Source organism: Nesoenas mayeri, assembly GCF_963082525.1.
Source record: "Nesoenas mayeri genome assembly, chromosome: 9".
In the NCBI taxonomy this organism is placed as follows: domain Eukaryota; kingdom Metazoa; phylum Chordata; class Aves; order Columbiformes; family Columbidae; genus Nesoenas; species Nesoenas mayeri.
The window spans coordinates 2,515,600-2,533,014 of NC_137557.1; the positions used below are offsets into that span (position 1 = coordinate 2,515,600).

At 43.2% G+C, this 17,415-nt stretch overlaps 1 protein-coding gene across 1 annotated transcript; it reads left to right on the forward strand.

The window, feature by feature from the left end:
• Positions 1–12,703: 12,703 nt before the first annotated feature.
• On the forward strand, positions 12,704–16,007 carry OTOL1 (otolin 1; the record flags this gene model as incomplete). The annotated part of the gene is made up of 4 exons (XM_080349685.1): positions 12,704–13,055; positions 14,439–14,528; positions 14,898–14,969; positions 15,112–16,007. 4 exons carry the CDS (start codon positions 12,704–12,706, stop codon positions 16,005–16,007), a joined length of 1,410 nt encoding a protein of 469 aa, XP_080205811.1.
• Positions 16,008–17,415: the final 1,408 nt, after the last annotated feature.

The following is a 17,415-nucleotide window of genomic DNA, read 5'->3' on the forward strand; positions in this document are numbered from 1 at the left end:
TCTCCTGCAGATGGCAGATCTTCTGTCTCGCACGCAACGTCTGAAATTTCACTTCCTTTCGTGCAGTCTTATTTTGGAGAAGTAGATTTTAAGTGCAGGAGGGTCCTTTGCAGACCTGGTCACCTGAACAGACCCAGGGATGTTCCTGCAAACCTAACAAAACAGAAAGCCTAAGGTCGTTTCTTTTTGCAATGGTGAGATATCTGGATCATTATGTTTTTCATGTCTTGTCTAGCTAGTCAGGCTGTCTTGATTAATGGAAACTTCCAGAGTAAGCATAATGCTTGATTCATCTGAGTTTGCAAAGTATTCCTATAAAGCATCACTGGGCTGGGATGCTGAGCAGAGATGCTGCTCTGGCTAAACCTCTGAGTATTGTCCCAATTTGCTGTAAATCTTTTCTTGTGGTCCTGTCGAAAATCACAGACTGATCTCCTGACAAAACCATGTTTAAAGTCAACCTGACAAATTAGAGGACAACCTTTTATCTCGGATAAAGCAATCGCTTCTGTGAGGTGTGTGTGACAACCATTCATGGGTGGTTATCTCTCCGCTTGCTTTAGCTGAACACCCCATAGCTTCTATTTTGGGAATTAATGCAAAGGTGCCCGTAAGGCAGGATGGGCTGTGTAGGTGCTGACTGGTGGGACAGTGGTGGCAGCAGTGTCTGGTGCTGATCCTGCCTCATGGTGACATTTCTTGTGGATTTGGTACAACGTAAGATCCATCGTCTCGTGTGAGAAATTATATCGCACAGGAAACTGCTTCGATGTAGCATACAGCGAATTTGTGGTTATTTATAAGCAGCCCGTCACTTGTCCTCATAAATATCAGTATTAAGTGGTGTTCTGAGTAAAGTCCAGTTGGGGTAACTCTGCCTGTACCCCAGCTAGAGGAGAGGCTGGGTGGCATTCTGCAGTCAGGTACAGCAATTAATTAGATGGTAAAGGATTAATCAAGGGCTGGGTGGGATCTGTAATCCTGCATGAGTCAGATCTTCACATCGCTCTGTCCCTTTGACAATATTAAATTGCTACAGCCACTTTAATGGTCTGTGTAAGCAAGTGTATGATCTCATGTTGTAATTGTAACCTTGTAATTGACCTATAGGAGATCTGAACATATCCATACTCACATCCTCACTCAGATATCAGGTGCGAATACTTGTGCTTTTGGATTAAAAATACCTTTCTCTAAGTGTTACTGGGAAATTTATTGTTTCATTGTCATACTTACTTGCTACAAAGCTGGTTCATTTGAACAATCATAAAGACAAAACAGGAGGAGTGAATGTGAGCAAATCATGGGTTGAATGCTCACAAGTAGGTCTATTATATTAATAGTTATTGCAGAATTCTTTCTTCTTAGCAGGGGCTCATCTACGAGATCTGGATTTGTGACAGGCAAAGCTGCTGGAAGCTTCAGCCAGGGATGTTCGAACCTCCAAGACACAAGCTGTTCCTCTTCCCACATCTGCTGGGTGACTCGCATGGTTCCCAATCTCCATCCAGTGAGTAGTCAGCACCCCATGGCTGTGGAGGTGAATGCGTGGTGTGCTCCTCCTACTGCTTCCTAAGTGGCTTAGGGAAAAATTAATTTGCTTTAGGAGTGTAGTTTCCCTCTAGAGAAGGCAGCTGTATTCTCTGGTGGTCTGGAAGGCAGTGCCAGCCCGTTTTACGGCTCCTCTGGGTTGCACCTGGTTGCTGGAAAAGGCTTTCAGCTTCATTTTCAAAACACTCAATTCCATCCACTGTTTCATCTTCTCATGCTCTTTTACAATCCTGTGTGACTACAGCCAGCCTGGCGATCAATCCTGCTCATTCTGACACCAGTTTGCCATGGGAAATTCTCTTGAAATGAGCAATTCTCTATTAGCAAGAGTTTGTTGTGGTTTTTTGTTTGTTTGTTTTCCCTTGTTTACTTTGACCATATAGATTCTTTATTACTGTTCTAAATGGAAACAAGTTTAGAAGATGCAGGTCTCACAGATACCTGATTTTTCATGTTTTATCTATTAATCACATATACGTGGTGTTCAAAGACGTCCTTTTTGTCCAGAGGCTGTTGGTAAGTTATTCTGGGAAGACGTTTGTTGTCTCCTGTTGTGCTGGTCCTGGATGGAGCAGGATGCTCCGGATGCGGAACATGATGTCTGGGGTCTGCAAGGGTGATGAAGGCTGAGGGCTGGGATCTTTGTGCTTTATCTTTGGGTGGTGCAGACTGGAAAACCATCCTTGGCAGGGCTGTTGGGAGCACTTGGAGTGCCCTTGTGTGCTGAGCCTCCGGCTGAAGCAACAATTCTCCACAATTTCTGAAATGTGTCATCCTTCTCCATCCCACCTTCTGCCGCCTTATCTCTGTTTCTTCACAGCCAGCGTGGAAACCTCCTTCTTCGTCTTTCAGCTCTACTTGTAGAAATATGCTACATTTCACCACGAGGTCTGGCATATGGCAAAGCTTGTCACTATTTTGGAGTCCAAAGCAGATTCTGTCACCTCATCACAAACAGCAGCTACTGCTGTGGAAATCCTTCCCACCAAGGCACTTTTGCCTTTTCAAGGGCTGCTGGGAGGGATGGAAGGAGGTTACTCTGCTCCTGCCCTCATCAGAAGATCTAAAAAATACAAGGTATTTTATTCATCATTATAGTTTAGTATTATTATACATCCCCTTGTATTATTGCTGCTGCTGGTTGAGGTGAGAAAGACACAGAAAGGTTTGTGCAGTGGCTTCTCTTAAGGAAAATTAGGATAATTGAGTGTGGGAGAAAGATGAATGGGAGATGCAAACCCAACGTGCTTCTTGTTGCCTCCGCAGCTTGTCTCTGAGCATGCTGAGGTGTGAAATGAGCCCCGAACCACAATTTGCTCTTCATACCACCTCTTGCCTGTGGTTGAACAGAGAGATATATTTCTAGGATAGTTAATTTTCGCTTTGCATGGGCATTAAGTGCCTGTTCCAAAGAAATCAGTGGGAATCTTTCCTCTGACTTTAGTGTTGATCCAAAGTCCCGTGCATCTAGTTTATATGTCAGAAAAAACCAATTCTCTCCATCCCCACTGCTTTTTAATTTTGTAAATGCTATAAATTCCCTACAGGTTTTGAGTCCAACACACACACAGTCCATTTTGTTCCTAGATTTTTTGCTTCTTCTGAGGATTTTCAGGTTGCAGCATGCATTTCTTTAAAGCACTGTGACTTTAAGTGCCATAACCTTGCTGTATTACAAAACATTTATTTGCCAGTGCAAAGAAGAATTTGGGTTAAAGGAAAATAGGTGTTTCAGTTTCCTTATTTCCAAGGGGTGTTGCAATACCTCCCAGTGTACAATGACCTGCAAAGGATTGTGCGGCATTGTGTGTCAATGTTGGGCCACAGAGGAGCAGGACCAGGTTCTTTGCTAAATAAAATTTAAATGAAATTTTATATAAAATAAATACAATAAAATAAAAATAAAGAAGTAAAATTTCTGCTGTTTTAGAGATCCATAAGCCCTTTATCTCCTAAGATGCTTCTTAATGTGGGTAGTTGCAGGCTGACTGGATTTCACAGTATTAAACCAGATAATGATTGCAGTGTTTATTGTGGAATAATAAGCTTAGGACAAAAGCTTTTCCCAATGCAAAGCACTTTGCCTTGGACAAGCTGTGTCTGACAGTGAGACATCGCCATCTCCTGGGCAGGTGCAGCTGGAACACAGACTTTGGTTATTAATAAACCAATAATTAAAAGCCTGGTAGTGACCTGGCAAGAGCTGAGTGTGTATCCCGGTGTTTTAGTTGATGCTATTCAGACGTACATCTTAATACAGACAAGGGCACAATCCGACTCAGAAATCAGAAGCACGGCTTAGTATCTCTTTGTGTACAAATGGTTGTAGTTACCAGGTTGATGTCCCTTAAATATTACAACCTCTGAGTCATTTCTTCTCCAGTTATGAGGCTGGAAAAGTTTAAACATAATTACATTTGGGATTATTGTGGTTTACTTCCTAGAGTCTGAGCCTTTTTAACAATGAAATCTGCAATTTTCTGCAAGCACAGGATTTTAAGAGATTAAACTTTGAAAGTACTAACTATACTAAATCTCATGGCAAAACTATGAGGTTGGCAGTATTGGAGCCTGGCTTGCATCTTGGTACTATATTTCCCTTTTTAAAAAGATGTGTAGGCATAAGCTCTTGATTTTAATTAAATGTTGTCTTTCAGAAGGGAAAGTGGCAGGCGTATGGAGCGAGAGAGACCCTCTGTGAAATAATTAGATGAAAACTGATAATATTTGGCTTAATCCACAGTGCTGGCTTAAAGGTTCTAGGGAAACAACACCTGCCCTTTGCAGATTAATAGGCTGCTGCTGTGTTAGTGATCCCGGCAAACGCCTTTGGTAAATGTTGCCTGTTCTCATAGCAAAAGAAACTTCCTAAAACTTGTCAGCCAACCAAGGCAATTTTATTTGTCTGTGGAACGTTATGGGAACTTTACGTATATGAGAATAATTGCACTCAATCCAAGTACAACTGCAGCTGCGAGACCAAACCTTATCTGATTTGTAAAAAAAATTAAAAGAAATAACTGGCAATATTAGAATGAATTTTTAAGCCATGGTTGTTCGTAATTTTTGTCCAAGGTTTGAACTTGAGATATTTGGCCTCTCTGGGCCCCCACACAATACAGAGCTGTCCTGGTTTTGTTAAAAACAAGTTTCTCTTTTAGTGAATCTGCCTGTCAGCTAAAGCTTCATATTAACTGCATTTTCCTGGAGAACTAGACACACGTTTTGGTAAACCCAGCAATGGAATGCAAACTTATTGATAAGCATGGATGGACATCTCGCGAGAGGGGCGATGAGAAACAAGTGACCAAGAAACTGACCAACTGTGTATAACATTCCATTCATGTGAATACTTGATATAAAAGTGGGAGATCACAAGGATCTCGTCCCTTTGCCTTTTCCTCTTTTCCCTTCTGCTTATGGCCGACGTTAGGAGAGGACCTTGCTAGTTGTCCCTGCGAACTGAGGCCAGTGAGAGACTGAATCCAGCTCCAGTTGGCTGCAGAGTCTAATCCAGGACTTTGGGTGCTGGCTCTGCAGTTGCTGAGACTTTCAAGATTGGTTTTGTATATTTTGTATTATTTTCTCTATTCTTATTAGTAGCATTAGTAAAACATTGTTAACTTTTCCAACTCTCTTCTCTCTGTCCTTCTGTCCCTCCCGATTGCCTATGCTGAGTGGGAAGGGGGCAGAGGGAAGGGCAAAAGGGGGGAAGTGGAGGGGAGAGGGGGTTAACAATACATCTGCCAGGGTTTTATTGTCACCCCGCAATCTAAACCCTCGACAAGAGCTCAGATGTTTTAACCTCTGTGCTCAGGGTGGCCCAAGCAGCCTGTTGTCTCCTCCAGCGCATCTTTCTCCAGGTGAGATATTGCCAACTCACCTTTCCTTTCTCCTCCTTATTTTGGCTCCATAAATGCAATTTAACTTCTGAATTGCGCCCACCAGAAGCCAGAAAGGGCCCTTAACTCTTTAAATTGTTCAGAAAATTCAGTTAAAGTTGGATGTTCATATAAAGTCACTCTGACAATTCATCTCCTTGCCATCATATTGTCCAAAACGCAACTTTCTAGTCCACAGTGTGAGTATTTTTAAAAGGTAAATTACAGCTTACAACTATTTATAGAGGTCCCTGTGATTTCTAGCAGATTATTTCACAGGCAAATATTTAGTCTGAGAGAAGGAAATATTTTGAATGAGGTATCTATTTATATATAATCAATTATAAATGTATACATAAACCTGCTGGTTTGTGACATGCTATTGGCATGATGGACTTCTCTTGGGATTATTTTGATCTCAGAATAATTAAATACTGGGATGTACATCACAAAGGAAAGCAGCACATTACCTCAGAGGTAGCAGGTACTACCTTATGGCTTTCCTATATTAAACATGAAAAAGGAGATTTCAGCCAGAAAATATAATTTCCAGGAAGCTGCAATAAAGCAACTGTTGCTCTATGTGTCCTGCAAATAGTGACGGTAGAGACCTTTCTGTGCTTTTTTAAGGGCTGTGCAATATATGCAGGTTTTCCTATTTATTTTAGCACCTAAGCCTGTGAATACAAGAATCTTCATATTTGTGGATAGGAGATAAGTTTCTGCATTGGTAGATATTCTTCAGGTGAAGTACTTGCACTGCATTATGGTTTTAAACTAAAGGAGGTAGATTCAGGCCGGACATGAGGAAAGAATTGCTGGCCCTGAGGGTGGTGAGAGCCTGGCCCAGGTTGGCCAGAGAGGTGGTGGATGAACCATCCCTGGAGACATCCCAGGCCCAACCCAAACTATTCTGTGATTCTATAACTATGTATCGCTTCTCTACTTTTATCCGTAATCATTTTGCTGGGAAAGCTCTTGCTTCTGGTGTGTTCAGCCGGTTTCCATCAATACCAGGAGCAGAATGGGGACCTGAAAACCTGCTGTCCATTGCTGGGGACACGTGCCACCAAGGTGGTCCCAGAGGGTGGCCCTCGGGGGTTCCTGGGCTGCTTTGACGCCCTCAGTCACACTGTGGGGCTGACACCCCTCACCCCGGAGGGACAACCAGCATCTCAGCGCACCCTCCAGCAAATATTGTCTGTGCTGAGTGATGGACCAGAGACAAGAAGGGTACCAGTCCCACCTCTTGCTATGAGCACAGGCACAGCTATTGAGGACTATTTTGTTTCTTAACCACACTGAAGAAAACCAGCAGTTCACCAGATCCGCAGGGTTTGTGTGACATCCCCGAGCCCCGCACACAAAGGGACACCAGGGTGAAAAAGGGGAGCCAGGTAATTTTATCACGTTTTTACCTTTGACCATCTAGAGTTTCCAGACGAGCACAATGGACGTGGTTCTTAGTGGAGACCAGAGGCACTTGGAGGTCCTGACAAAGGGGCTCGGTGCCCTGGAGTGCTGTGATGCACGGAGACCTGCATTTATTTGCAGGGTCATTTTCCGCTCCTAAAAGGGCTTGGAAAAATCAGCATCTGCGTGGGAGTTCAGCCTGATGAGCTACAACAACTCGTGTGCTGGAATTCGGTCTCTCGCAGAAGTAAGTACGTGTTACTGGTATTTTAAATATGTATTTAGGGACTCGTCGAGTGATTGACTTGATAGAATGTAATAGGTATCATGAAGTTCTCATAGCCCTTAAATAAATCCCTAAATGCTTATTGATGGGAAATGGTAGCTTTTGGATCCTTCTAGCCATTATACTTTAAAGTGCAATAAATCTCTATTTAGGTGTAACTGCACTGCTACCCTATTTTAAACAACATATGGCACAGGGTTTGGGGGATATACTGACACAGACTGATGCAGGATTTTCCTGCTCTTATTTTCCCCTTCATATCTGAATCTTAATAGCACTAAATGCAATTACACTGATTTTACAGGGACATTATTTTGTTCCTTTGCATCCAATAAAAATCCCTATGGTAGCATTTTTTTCAAGTCAAGCATGAGTAGTAGCTCCTTTTTCCGACATAAACGCCTTGTTTAATATTTACACTAAATGCTTTAAAGTTCTAATCACAAATGAAACCCCCCCAATTTCAAGCTGAAAACAGAACAACTGTAGAGAGAAATTCCAAAGATTTTTGGTTTTTCCTGTTCTCCGTGGCATCTGAATAGCGGCATCTCCAGGTGAAAAAAGGATTTTAATCTTTTACATTTTGCTTGCTTTATTATGGTGTTTTTACACCACTTAAAGCTTAGCTCCCAGTAGAAAAAAACTGGACATTATTGAGGTGAACATGTTATTTGATGCCCAGTGAGGGTTCTCCTACAGACCTGTGTTCTGTCTATTCTGACATGTTCTCAATAAAGGGAATTTACCATTATATTTTCTCTTTGGTGGGTAAACCAGATAGATATTATTCCCTCTCCTAATTAACAACATAGAAAATTTTCCATTCGATCTGCTTTCTGTTTAGCTCTGTTGTTTTGTCGTGGTGAAAAAAGGAAACCAAAATGCTAAATTGTTGTGGGAAACCTTGTGACAAGTATTAATCGTTTTGTTTCGCACAAAAATGTTCATTTCATTTGAAAACTTTTAATCCAGCTCAAATGTAATTTAATTCCAGTTTTACCCACTTTCTAGTGTATGTGAATATTCTCTTTTCCAGTTTGCCTTCTTGATATTTGAGCGTTAAGATTTTAAATTACCTATTATTACAAGCCTGGCTTATTTTCTGTGCTGCTTTGGTTTTCACCATTTCCTCCTTTATTGTATTTCCAAACATTTAGTTGACCAGCCTACTTTGTGCCTGCAGGTCTGAATTTCCCATTTTCATTGCCAACATTTGGAAGTAGAACCCTCTGGGAGGTGCTTTTTGAATCTCGTTTAAGAAATACTCCATTAATTGAATACTAAATATATTTAACTGTTTGCCGTGTCCCTCTGTGTTTCAGAATGGCCGTAATTCTAATGGCCCACATGAATCATTTGTATCAGGAAAATGTGGATCCAGATCCCCCGAATAAACAGGATGATTAATCTAGCGCTAAGTCTTCATTTACACTCTCAACCCATGAGTTTCCCCAACTGCTTCAGTAACTCAATAAGCACTCTATAATTCAAAACCCTGCAGTTGTCACATAATCTAATAATACTATTTCAGACTGCTACCAGTCAAGCTATTCAGAAAAATACGCTAACACAAGATTAAAGCTGTTTTCCTTGCTTTAGCTTTAGTGTGTAGCAAATATGGCATTAAATTGAAGTCTATAAGAGTGTAGCTTTGGTGAATATGGAGGGAACACTGTAAAATGCAGTAATCTTCGTTAAAATGGTTAATTTTCCCCTGTTGAGTACTTCTGTTGCTAACGAAAAGTCCTGAGTTAAGACCAAATTAAGGGTTTCATTATAATTGATTTGGTTGCCTTTTATCTTCATTTCTTGTCAGAAATATAACTGCTGAAGACACAAGTATTTTGAACTTCGGTTTAAAACATTGAGTCCAATTGTGGTGTTGAAAAGGGTGATTGATTTTTGAAAAAGAACTGTTTGAATTGAGGGTCCAGCTCTGTTTTCAGCAGCATGAACGAGCATCAGCGAGAGCTGGTGCATGTTCCACCGTGTCCCACACGAGGACTGAGCGTCACGCTGCAAAACTCATTGATTTCTCTGAAACAGCCTGAAAAGTGAATCAATCTAGCCCGATATGCTTAGTAATAGACTTTTCTTAATCAAGTTGTTGCCGAAAGCTGGAGACTATTGTGCAGGAAAAGGTGGTTGCAAATAAATCACGGAGGATTACAATTCTCTCCATTGAAGGAGAATTGATGGTTTTCTCCATTCTGCCTGAAACAAGCAGCTTTTCTTGTCCGTCAGCTGAGCTTGGAGCGTGCTGGGAGGTAAGAAATTCAGGGTGATGGAACGAGACGGTTTCCTTGCTTGTATTTCAGCCAGACAAGGCGATGAAGGCAGCCTCACATTCCTGAGTTTGGTACTGAACTCTGAACCGGGCTGGGAAATCTAAGTATAAATCTGCCCTATTTTAATGGGAAGGAAACACAGGGTGTGATTGCTGGGAAAGAGCGAGGAAAATCAATTAGCCCATGAAACCCGAAGAGGTTATTAGTTCCAATAAGAACAATGTTGTCATGAGAGATTTTATCCCATGGGGACGAAACCTCTGGAGGTGGAGGGAGCAGAAGGCGTTTGCTTGCTCCATCTCTGCATTTGCCCAGGGCAGGCCAGATTTGAGGCTAAATTCTCATTTTGGGAATCCAGCCTCATGCACACATGTGCTCATGAGCCCACACAGCTATTTCTGTCATTTTGCTTTTACCATTTCTCACCTCCCATGGTGAGGAGGGGAGTGTGATGCCAAACTCTGCACATTAAATACCGACAGAGAAACCCGGACCCTGCGGAAGCAAATGGACAAAATCCCGCTGAATCTGATGGCACAAAACACAAGCTGTGAGTTGAAAGACGAGTTTCCCAAAGTCCCAAAAACTGGTGTTGGGGGAAGAGCCAAAAAAGTCCCATATGAAGAACAGTGTCCCAGCGCAGGAAAGGGTTTGAATTTCCTCAAATGTCCATGTCACCTGCTCCTTTTGGGGGACTTTGCCAATCTACCCTTCTCCCCGCACCGTGCAGGTTCTCATTGGCCACGGGAGCAGCCGTTACACCAATAAAACCAATTCTTTCCGAAAATAAGATTGTCTTTCTCCAAGTGCCATTGAGGAGGGGACAGTTTGTAAGGTAGGAGAGAGCACACACTGGTGGTTTAGTCTTCAGGCGGGATATTTCCAATGAAATCATAGAATTTAAGACATATCAGTGATATAATTTGTCTCAAGAAAAGCCACTGTCTATAATGCATGTATGAGGACTAGTGTATTTCCTCCCCTGCATAAGGACTTGAAATAATTAAGTGCAATCATCTCTCTGATATTTAAAGCTGGGAGATTGGGGTTGAATATCTGTTATGAACTGGAATATCTAAATACTCTAGTTTTAGGGACCAAACCAGAGAAAAACTGTATTATTGCAATGTTATTGTGGGATACATGCTAACAACTAGTGGATATTTAGATCAAACTAAATATAGATGTACTGAATGAGACGTCAGTGAGGCGAAGTTTAATTCTTCATGTTTTGTGTCCACTGTGCATCATAATCTTTTCTAGTGGGGGAATTCCAATGGATGATTTTAGAATCAGTGGTAGAATCAGCCCAGTATTTCATTTTTATTAAAATGTGTTTATATATTTAAGAATAATTTTTGCACATGATAATGAAAAATCCCTTCCTCTGAGCAATTTATTTTCTAAACAGACTGGTAAGCTATAATTTTTTTAATTAATGATGTTTTTCCGGTGTTTGATGGCAATCCATCAATCTGCCTATGGAACTGGTGACTATCTGGTTTTAGAGGTTGCTGCAGAAGTGGTTTGTGACAGTAAAACACAGAAACGCTTTTGATTTGAAAACTGATTTGCCATTTCCCCATAAAGTTACCAAGTCTCTAAACCAATAATTTCTCCTTCTGGCTTTCAGCATGTGGAAATTATGTGTTTATTTAGTCGTCTCCAGCAGTGGCAAAACCTTCCTGCATGAGTATATTTATCCTTTACTGGAGCGGATGGGTTAAAGAGCGGGTTGAATGGCAGCAACGGGCAACAGTGATCACTGGGGATATTGTATAGATAATCAATTTGCCGTTAAATGATATTGTTTTGGTGAGAAAATGGAAAAAATCATGACTCTTTCTTCTAAAATGGAATTATTAAAGACAAAAACATTATAATCCAGCCCTCAAATACCTGACTTTGAGTCAGATCTCCTTTTCCTCTGGTTGGCAAGGACAGTCAGTGTTTCTCCTGGTGACTTTTTCATGTAATGAAGTGCCTTTGCTGCTCAGGATGGTTCGATTACAGGTTGAGCAAGAAAGGGAGTCTGTTCCGTTTGTATTTACAGGTCAGTACACCGGTTTAAAAAAGAAACAAAGATGCTTTATATGACAAGTCATCTGAGAGGCATCATCTGTCCTATAGGAAAGAAAATGTGCTTCTTATTTCGTTCTTCCTTTGTGGTTCAGCTAAATCAACTCTTTAAAAATAAGAAGAATGGACCTGAAAGTTTACTCTAACAGAGTCCAGAAAATGAGTCAGTAACAAAGGAAAAACTTACAAATTTTGGAATAGTTGATGTTTCATTTTGTCTCTATTTATACCTCTAGAGCAAAGCTTTTTATAATGTGCAGTTTTATTGGACTCTGAAATCATTATGGAATTATTCCTAATCATACATGTGGAAGAGAGACGTTGTGTCCCACTGATCGTATAACTCACAGTCTGTCTCCATAACATCTATTGATACCTGTGGGAGCACATCCAGCCACAGCCAACAGGAGCAGGAGAATGACAAGTGCTCTGGGGGGTGATGGTGAATAGGAGTGAGTAGGTAGGAGTTTGGGCTAATGTTGCTTTACTTTTCCCATAAAAAGTGAGGCTTTGTAACGTAGTCTGGCAAGTAGGAGCCCACATGTGCCTGACACTCCTGCAGGTCTTTCTGATGAGGAGAGACTGGGAGAGCTGGGGCTGTTCAGCCTGGAGAAGAGAAGCCGAGAGAGATCTGCTCAATGCTGATCAAAATCTCAGGGTGGGTGTCAAGAGGATGGACCAGACTCTTTTCAGTGGTGCCCAGTGACAAGATGAGCGGCAACGCGCACAAACTGAAGCACAGGAGGTTCCATCTGAATATGAGGAGAAACTTCTTCACTTTGGGGTGCCAGAGCCTGGCCCAGGCTGCTCAGAGAGGTTGTGGAGTCTCCTTCTCTGGAGACATTCAAACCCACCTGGACGTGACCCTGTGTGATCTGCTCTGGTGACCCTGCGTTAGCGGGTGGGTTGGACTGGATGATCTCCAGAGGTCCCTTCAACCCCAACCAGTCTGTGATTCTGTGACTCTGGCTCGCGCCTGGGCTATGTGTGAGCCGTGATGAGCAGGGCTGGATGTTTCTCATACGAAACCAGGTGATTATCGGGAATAATAATGAAAAAGGAAGCATAGTGAAAGGGTTGCAAATAAAAGCACAAGAAAAGAGACGGTGGATGCAGAGTAAGCGGGCTTTTTCGGGAATGTGCAAATGCAAAGAGTGCTGCACAGTGATTTATTACGATATTTGTCTTTTCCTACAGCTGTCAACATGTGGAGCTCACCAGGGCCCCTCTTGGCGTTTGTGCTGCTGGTTGTCGCCGCCGTGCACGCGGGAGTGAAGGTGACCCCAGATGTCAAGTACACGAAGACGAAGCCTGTGCAGCTGGTGGGTGACGGTGCCTCTCACACCCCTCCTGCTCCCCTCGCGGGGAAAAGCCCGTTACCAGCAGCACCAGCCAGAGCCGAGTTCTCCACCCCGAGCCTCGCGGCCCGAGGGGCCACCACACTCTTCCCCATTGAGAACTACACGCTCGACACGACTGATTTCTTCTTCAACTGCTGTGACTGCTGCCCACCCACTGCGGGGCCGCGGGGGCGGCCGGGGGAGCAGGGACCACCAGGTAGGGTGATACCTATCTTGCCGCTCTTGTTCCTTCAAGAAATGAGTTGCCAGGATTTGCGCAGCAAATGCTGAACATGATTATACCTCATGTAAAGCCAGAACAAAAGAATTGCACGCTAGCAACATCTCAGAAGATATAGAACACCAATATGAGTGGGAAAGTCCCCAGAAGAAGCTATGTCCCCATGGCGCTCACTTTGGGGACCACAGTGGGAGCACAGGCAGAGGTGTCCCCATACCACAGCACTGCTGGTGGGTGCCCCACGTGGCCACGCTCTTTGATTCTTTGTCCCGGGGTCTGGTGCCTTGGGAGTCACAGATTTACTTTCACATTCACTTCAACCATGTGTTTATGACCCTCAAAACTACCTGCCAACAGTTTTGTATATTTGCTGAAGGTTTATGGTACAAGTCTTTTATTTTGGATTTTTTTTCCCCTTGCTCTCACAAGGGGGAGCTCTGTATAGAGCACCTAAATATTTTATGAGACATACTTTGTCTCTTTTTTCTACTGCTAAAATACGTGTCTGTAGAGTGCCTAAGTTTAATATTGCTATAATGAATTGTGCATTAGTCTGCAAATGTCCACTTTAATAGCACTAATATTTGAGATAAAAAATGATTAATCTGAGGAAAGGTGGTAAAATCATGAAATAATTTTCTTTTAATACGGTGTACTTGAGGGATTTTCACTTCCCATAGCTCGGGAGGGACTGGCTAATGGAAATTATAGTGGCTGCAGAGGGAGTTTGCACTCACACGTCCCTTGAGTGTTGATGGAATAGTCCTTGTGTCAAGTAGGTTGTGTTGTGATGATTGGAGCTGCCATAGTCTGCTCCCAGATGGGCACCAAGATTCTCTAGATTCCCAAGTGGATGAAAAAATAATAATAACAGAAAGATTGAAGTGAGCTTGCTTGCCTTTCAACCCATCCTTTATGCAGCATGGAGCTGTCTGCCAGGTTCTACTTTTATATTTGCAGACTTAATTCTTTTTAAGGAGAGGGGCAGTTATGCAGCTATGGGAGCTCCTTAGATGTACTCAGGTCTTAAAGACAGGTTACTTCTGATGTTTTATGAATGTTTGAGCTCCTGTGGCACTGAGGCAGCTGAAAGTTAGTTTTAAAAAGTCTTTTAAAAAGTCTTTTAAAAAAGTCTTTTAAAAAGCAAAGAGTGAAATGCAAAACCCACCTGTCTCATTCTTCACATTTGTTGTATGATGCCAAATCAAATTAGATGGTTCTTCCCAGGGTGATGGAAAAAGAGTTTCCCTTACCTGGAATCCCTCAGTGCCTTGTTGCTTAGGTATTCTTTTGAATTTTCTTTATAGACTTCAATCTTTGATTTACTAAGGTAATTTTGTTGATGTGATTACATTACAGGTCCCAAGGGGGAGAAGGGAGACGCTGGTTTGCAAGGTCTGCCGGGAGCCCCGGGTCCTCAAGGTCCTAAAGGTTCCAAAGGAGAAAGAGGTAAAGCAGAGTAACTGCTCATTTCAAAACCAGATGCTTTTGTCCTCATGGAATATCATGAGTGACAAATGCAGCGCTGTGAGCTTCTCCATCTCGCCATTAAACAGCAGCAACTGCCTCCTAACGAGGTGCTGATTAGAGTCAGAAATCCAGTATTTGGGTGAGGTGCAGTTGTCTGCGTGATGATGTTTGGTGCTGTGTGATTCAGCTGAGGTTTCTGAAGGCATTTCTTGGAAACACACATTGCTCACGTCTGTTTTGTTAATGAAGTGAGGGACACACGCAAAATGGTTCCAGTTGTCTTCTGTGTAATGATTGCTGTGCTGCACACAACATCACCAACAATATATTAATGGTGAAATGTCCTAGGAGGCAAAGGAGAGCAAGGCGAGCGAGGATTGAGTGGAAACCCCGGGTATCCAGGCAAACCTGGGCTGCAAGGTACGAAACATGGGCTGCGAAATGCAGGAATATTGCACTGACCGTTCCCTTTGCTGTTAGTGATGACACTCCATCTCCAAACAATCCAATACTAATAATGTTTTTAATCTTTATTTTTTCCCCTACTTTGCCCTTTCCTTAGGTGAAGCTGGAGCAAAAGGCAATAAGGGCAACTACGGCTTCCCTGGACTGAAGGGACAAAAGGGCTCCAAAGGGGACACTTGTCTGAATGGCACCAAAGGAGACAAGGGAGATAGGGGGGATGTCGGAGGTCCCGGAGTGGCCGGAGAACAGGGTGACAAGGGGGAAAAGGGTGACACAGGGGACAAGGGGTATTGTGGGGAGCCGGGGGGGAGAGGTGCAAAGGGGGAGAGAGGAGAAGCGGGGACAAAGGGAGAGAAAGGCAGCAAAGGGGAGATGGGGGCTGAGGGGGTTCAGGGGGCGGATGGAAAACAGGGAGAGAAGGGTGAGCGAGGAAATAAGGGTGAAAAAGGGGACCTGGGACCCGCCGGTGCGATGGGCCCTTCTGGGCCCAAGGGAGTTGCCGGCAGCAAGGGGGGCCGAGGGGCCCCGGGAAAGAAAGGCTCCCGTGGGGCGAAAGGTGCCCGGGGGGACACGGCAAAGCTCCTACGATCAGCCTTCAGCGCCGGCTTGTCCAAGCCCTTCCCTCCGCCCAACGTCCCCATTCGATTTGACAAGATCTTGTACAACGACCAAGCAGATTACAACCCTTCCACCGGCAAATTCAACTGCAGCGTGCCCGGGGCATACGTCTTCTCCTACCACCTCACTGTCCGAGGGCGGCCGGCCCGCGTCAGCCTGGTTGCCCGGAGCAGGAAGGTGGCCAAAGCCCGGGAGACGCTCTACGGCCAGGAGATCGACCAGGCGTCTTTCCTGACCGTCCTCAAGCTGAGCGCAGGTGACCAGGTGTGGCTGGAGGTTGCGCGGGACTGGAACGGGGTCTACGTCAGCGCTGAGGACGACAGCATCTTCACGGGGTTTCTTCTATATCCAGATGTTTTTGAGATCCTGCTATAGATTTAAAGGGTAAAGGCATTACTGAGAAATGTGCCTTTCCCTCCGCCTGCAAGAGGAGAAATGATCATCACTTTAACACATTTAGTTGCGATATTTCATGATCTTTTAACAAAAATATTTATATTTGCAAAATATAAATTAGTCTTAACTAGCAGCCCCAAGGAGCGGCGTGTCCTTTGTGCAGGTGGGTGATGACTGATGGAAACAATTGTCCAAAATGCAGCAGCACCGGCACGTGAACGGTGTTTCTCATAACAGACTTCAGGTTTGCAATTAGCCTCTTCAAATTATGTAGCAAAAGTCATTGTTTGACAGCAGTTTTAATCAGGCCAGCTCCTGCAATCTTTGCAAGTTCAAAACTCCGCTGGAAATCGCTACTGAGAACCATTGGTTTTGGTAAAGATCGCAGAGTTTGATTTATAGAGCTTAATCAGATGTGAACATGAGGAGCAGGTTTCTTGAGATCACGTAAAATATTTATTTTATCACTGAATGAGTATTATCCAGTACTTTAGACTTGGTCATGAGTTATAGCAAGGTTTGTCTAAAAGAGTATTAGAGCTATTTGATCCATGCAAAAAACCTCATGATCTTTGTCCTTAGGCAAAAATATATCTGAAACTTCCAAAAATAACTGAGAGATGCGTAATCCGCCCCATTAGGGTGCTCGGAACCCCCCGTCTCTGAGCTGCTGATGATTCAGCTGATGCTGCGAGGAGGAGGAGGGGGAGGCAGGATCGGCTTTGGCATTTGTCCGAGTTCCCAGTGATGGCCCAGGGAACGTGTGGGCACACTTTGGAAAATCCAGTTTACCAAACTGGAACTGAATCTTGTAAAATAAAACCACAATGTTAAATAATCTCTGGATGCGAGATTTGATGTATGTCCTTATTAATGTACCTTTTCTCATCGTAGTAACTTCACACCACCTTTAGTATATGAACCATGGCACGCAAAATTGTTCTGATTACTCCTTTTTTTTCAGAAATAAAACTCAAGTCTTATAATTAGCCTTTGGTGGTGCTGGGATTTACTTGTCTTCTCAGGCAGTTGTAAACCCTGGATGTTTTCTCTGTGATTTGATGAATTCTGTGTCTGAGCCCAATGCAGATGGAGTGAATTAGGCTACTATTCCCATTACTCTCGGTTTCCTTGCTTAAATTGCTGTCGCGCTTTCCATATCATATTTAAATACCTTCATAAATCTTGTCCCTGTCCCTACTGTCTTCTTTCTACATGGCACCGAGATGAAGAGTTCCTGATACTTTTTTATACAGTGAGAAAATTAACACCAGAGAACTGCTATTAAATTCGAAGATAAAAACAAGGCAATTTTTAAGAGGCTGATCCTATCTGTCTGGTAAATGTAAAGGGTCCTTCAACTCATCAGCTTCACAGCCCTCTTTCA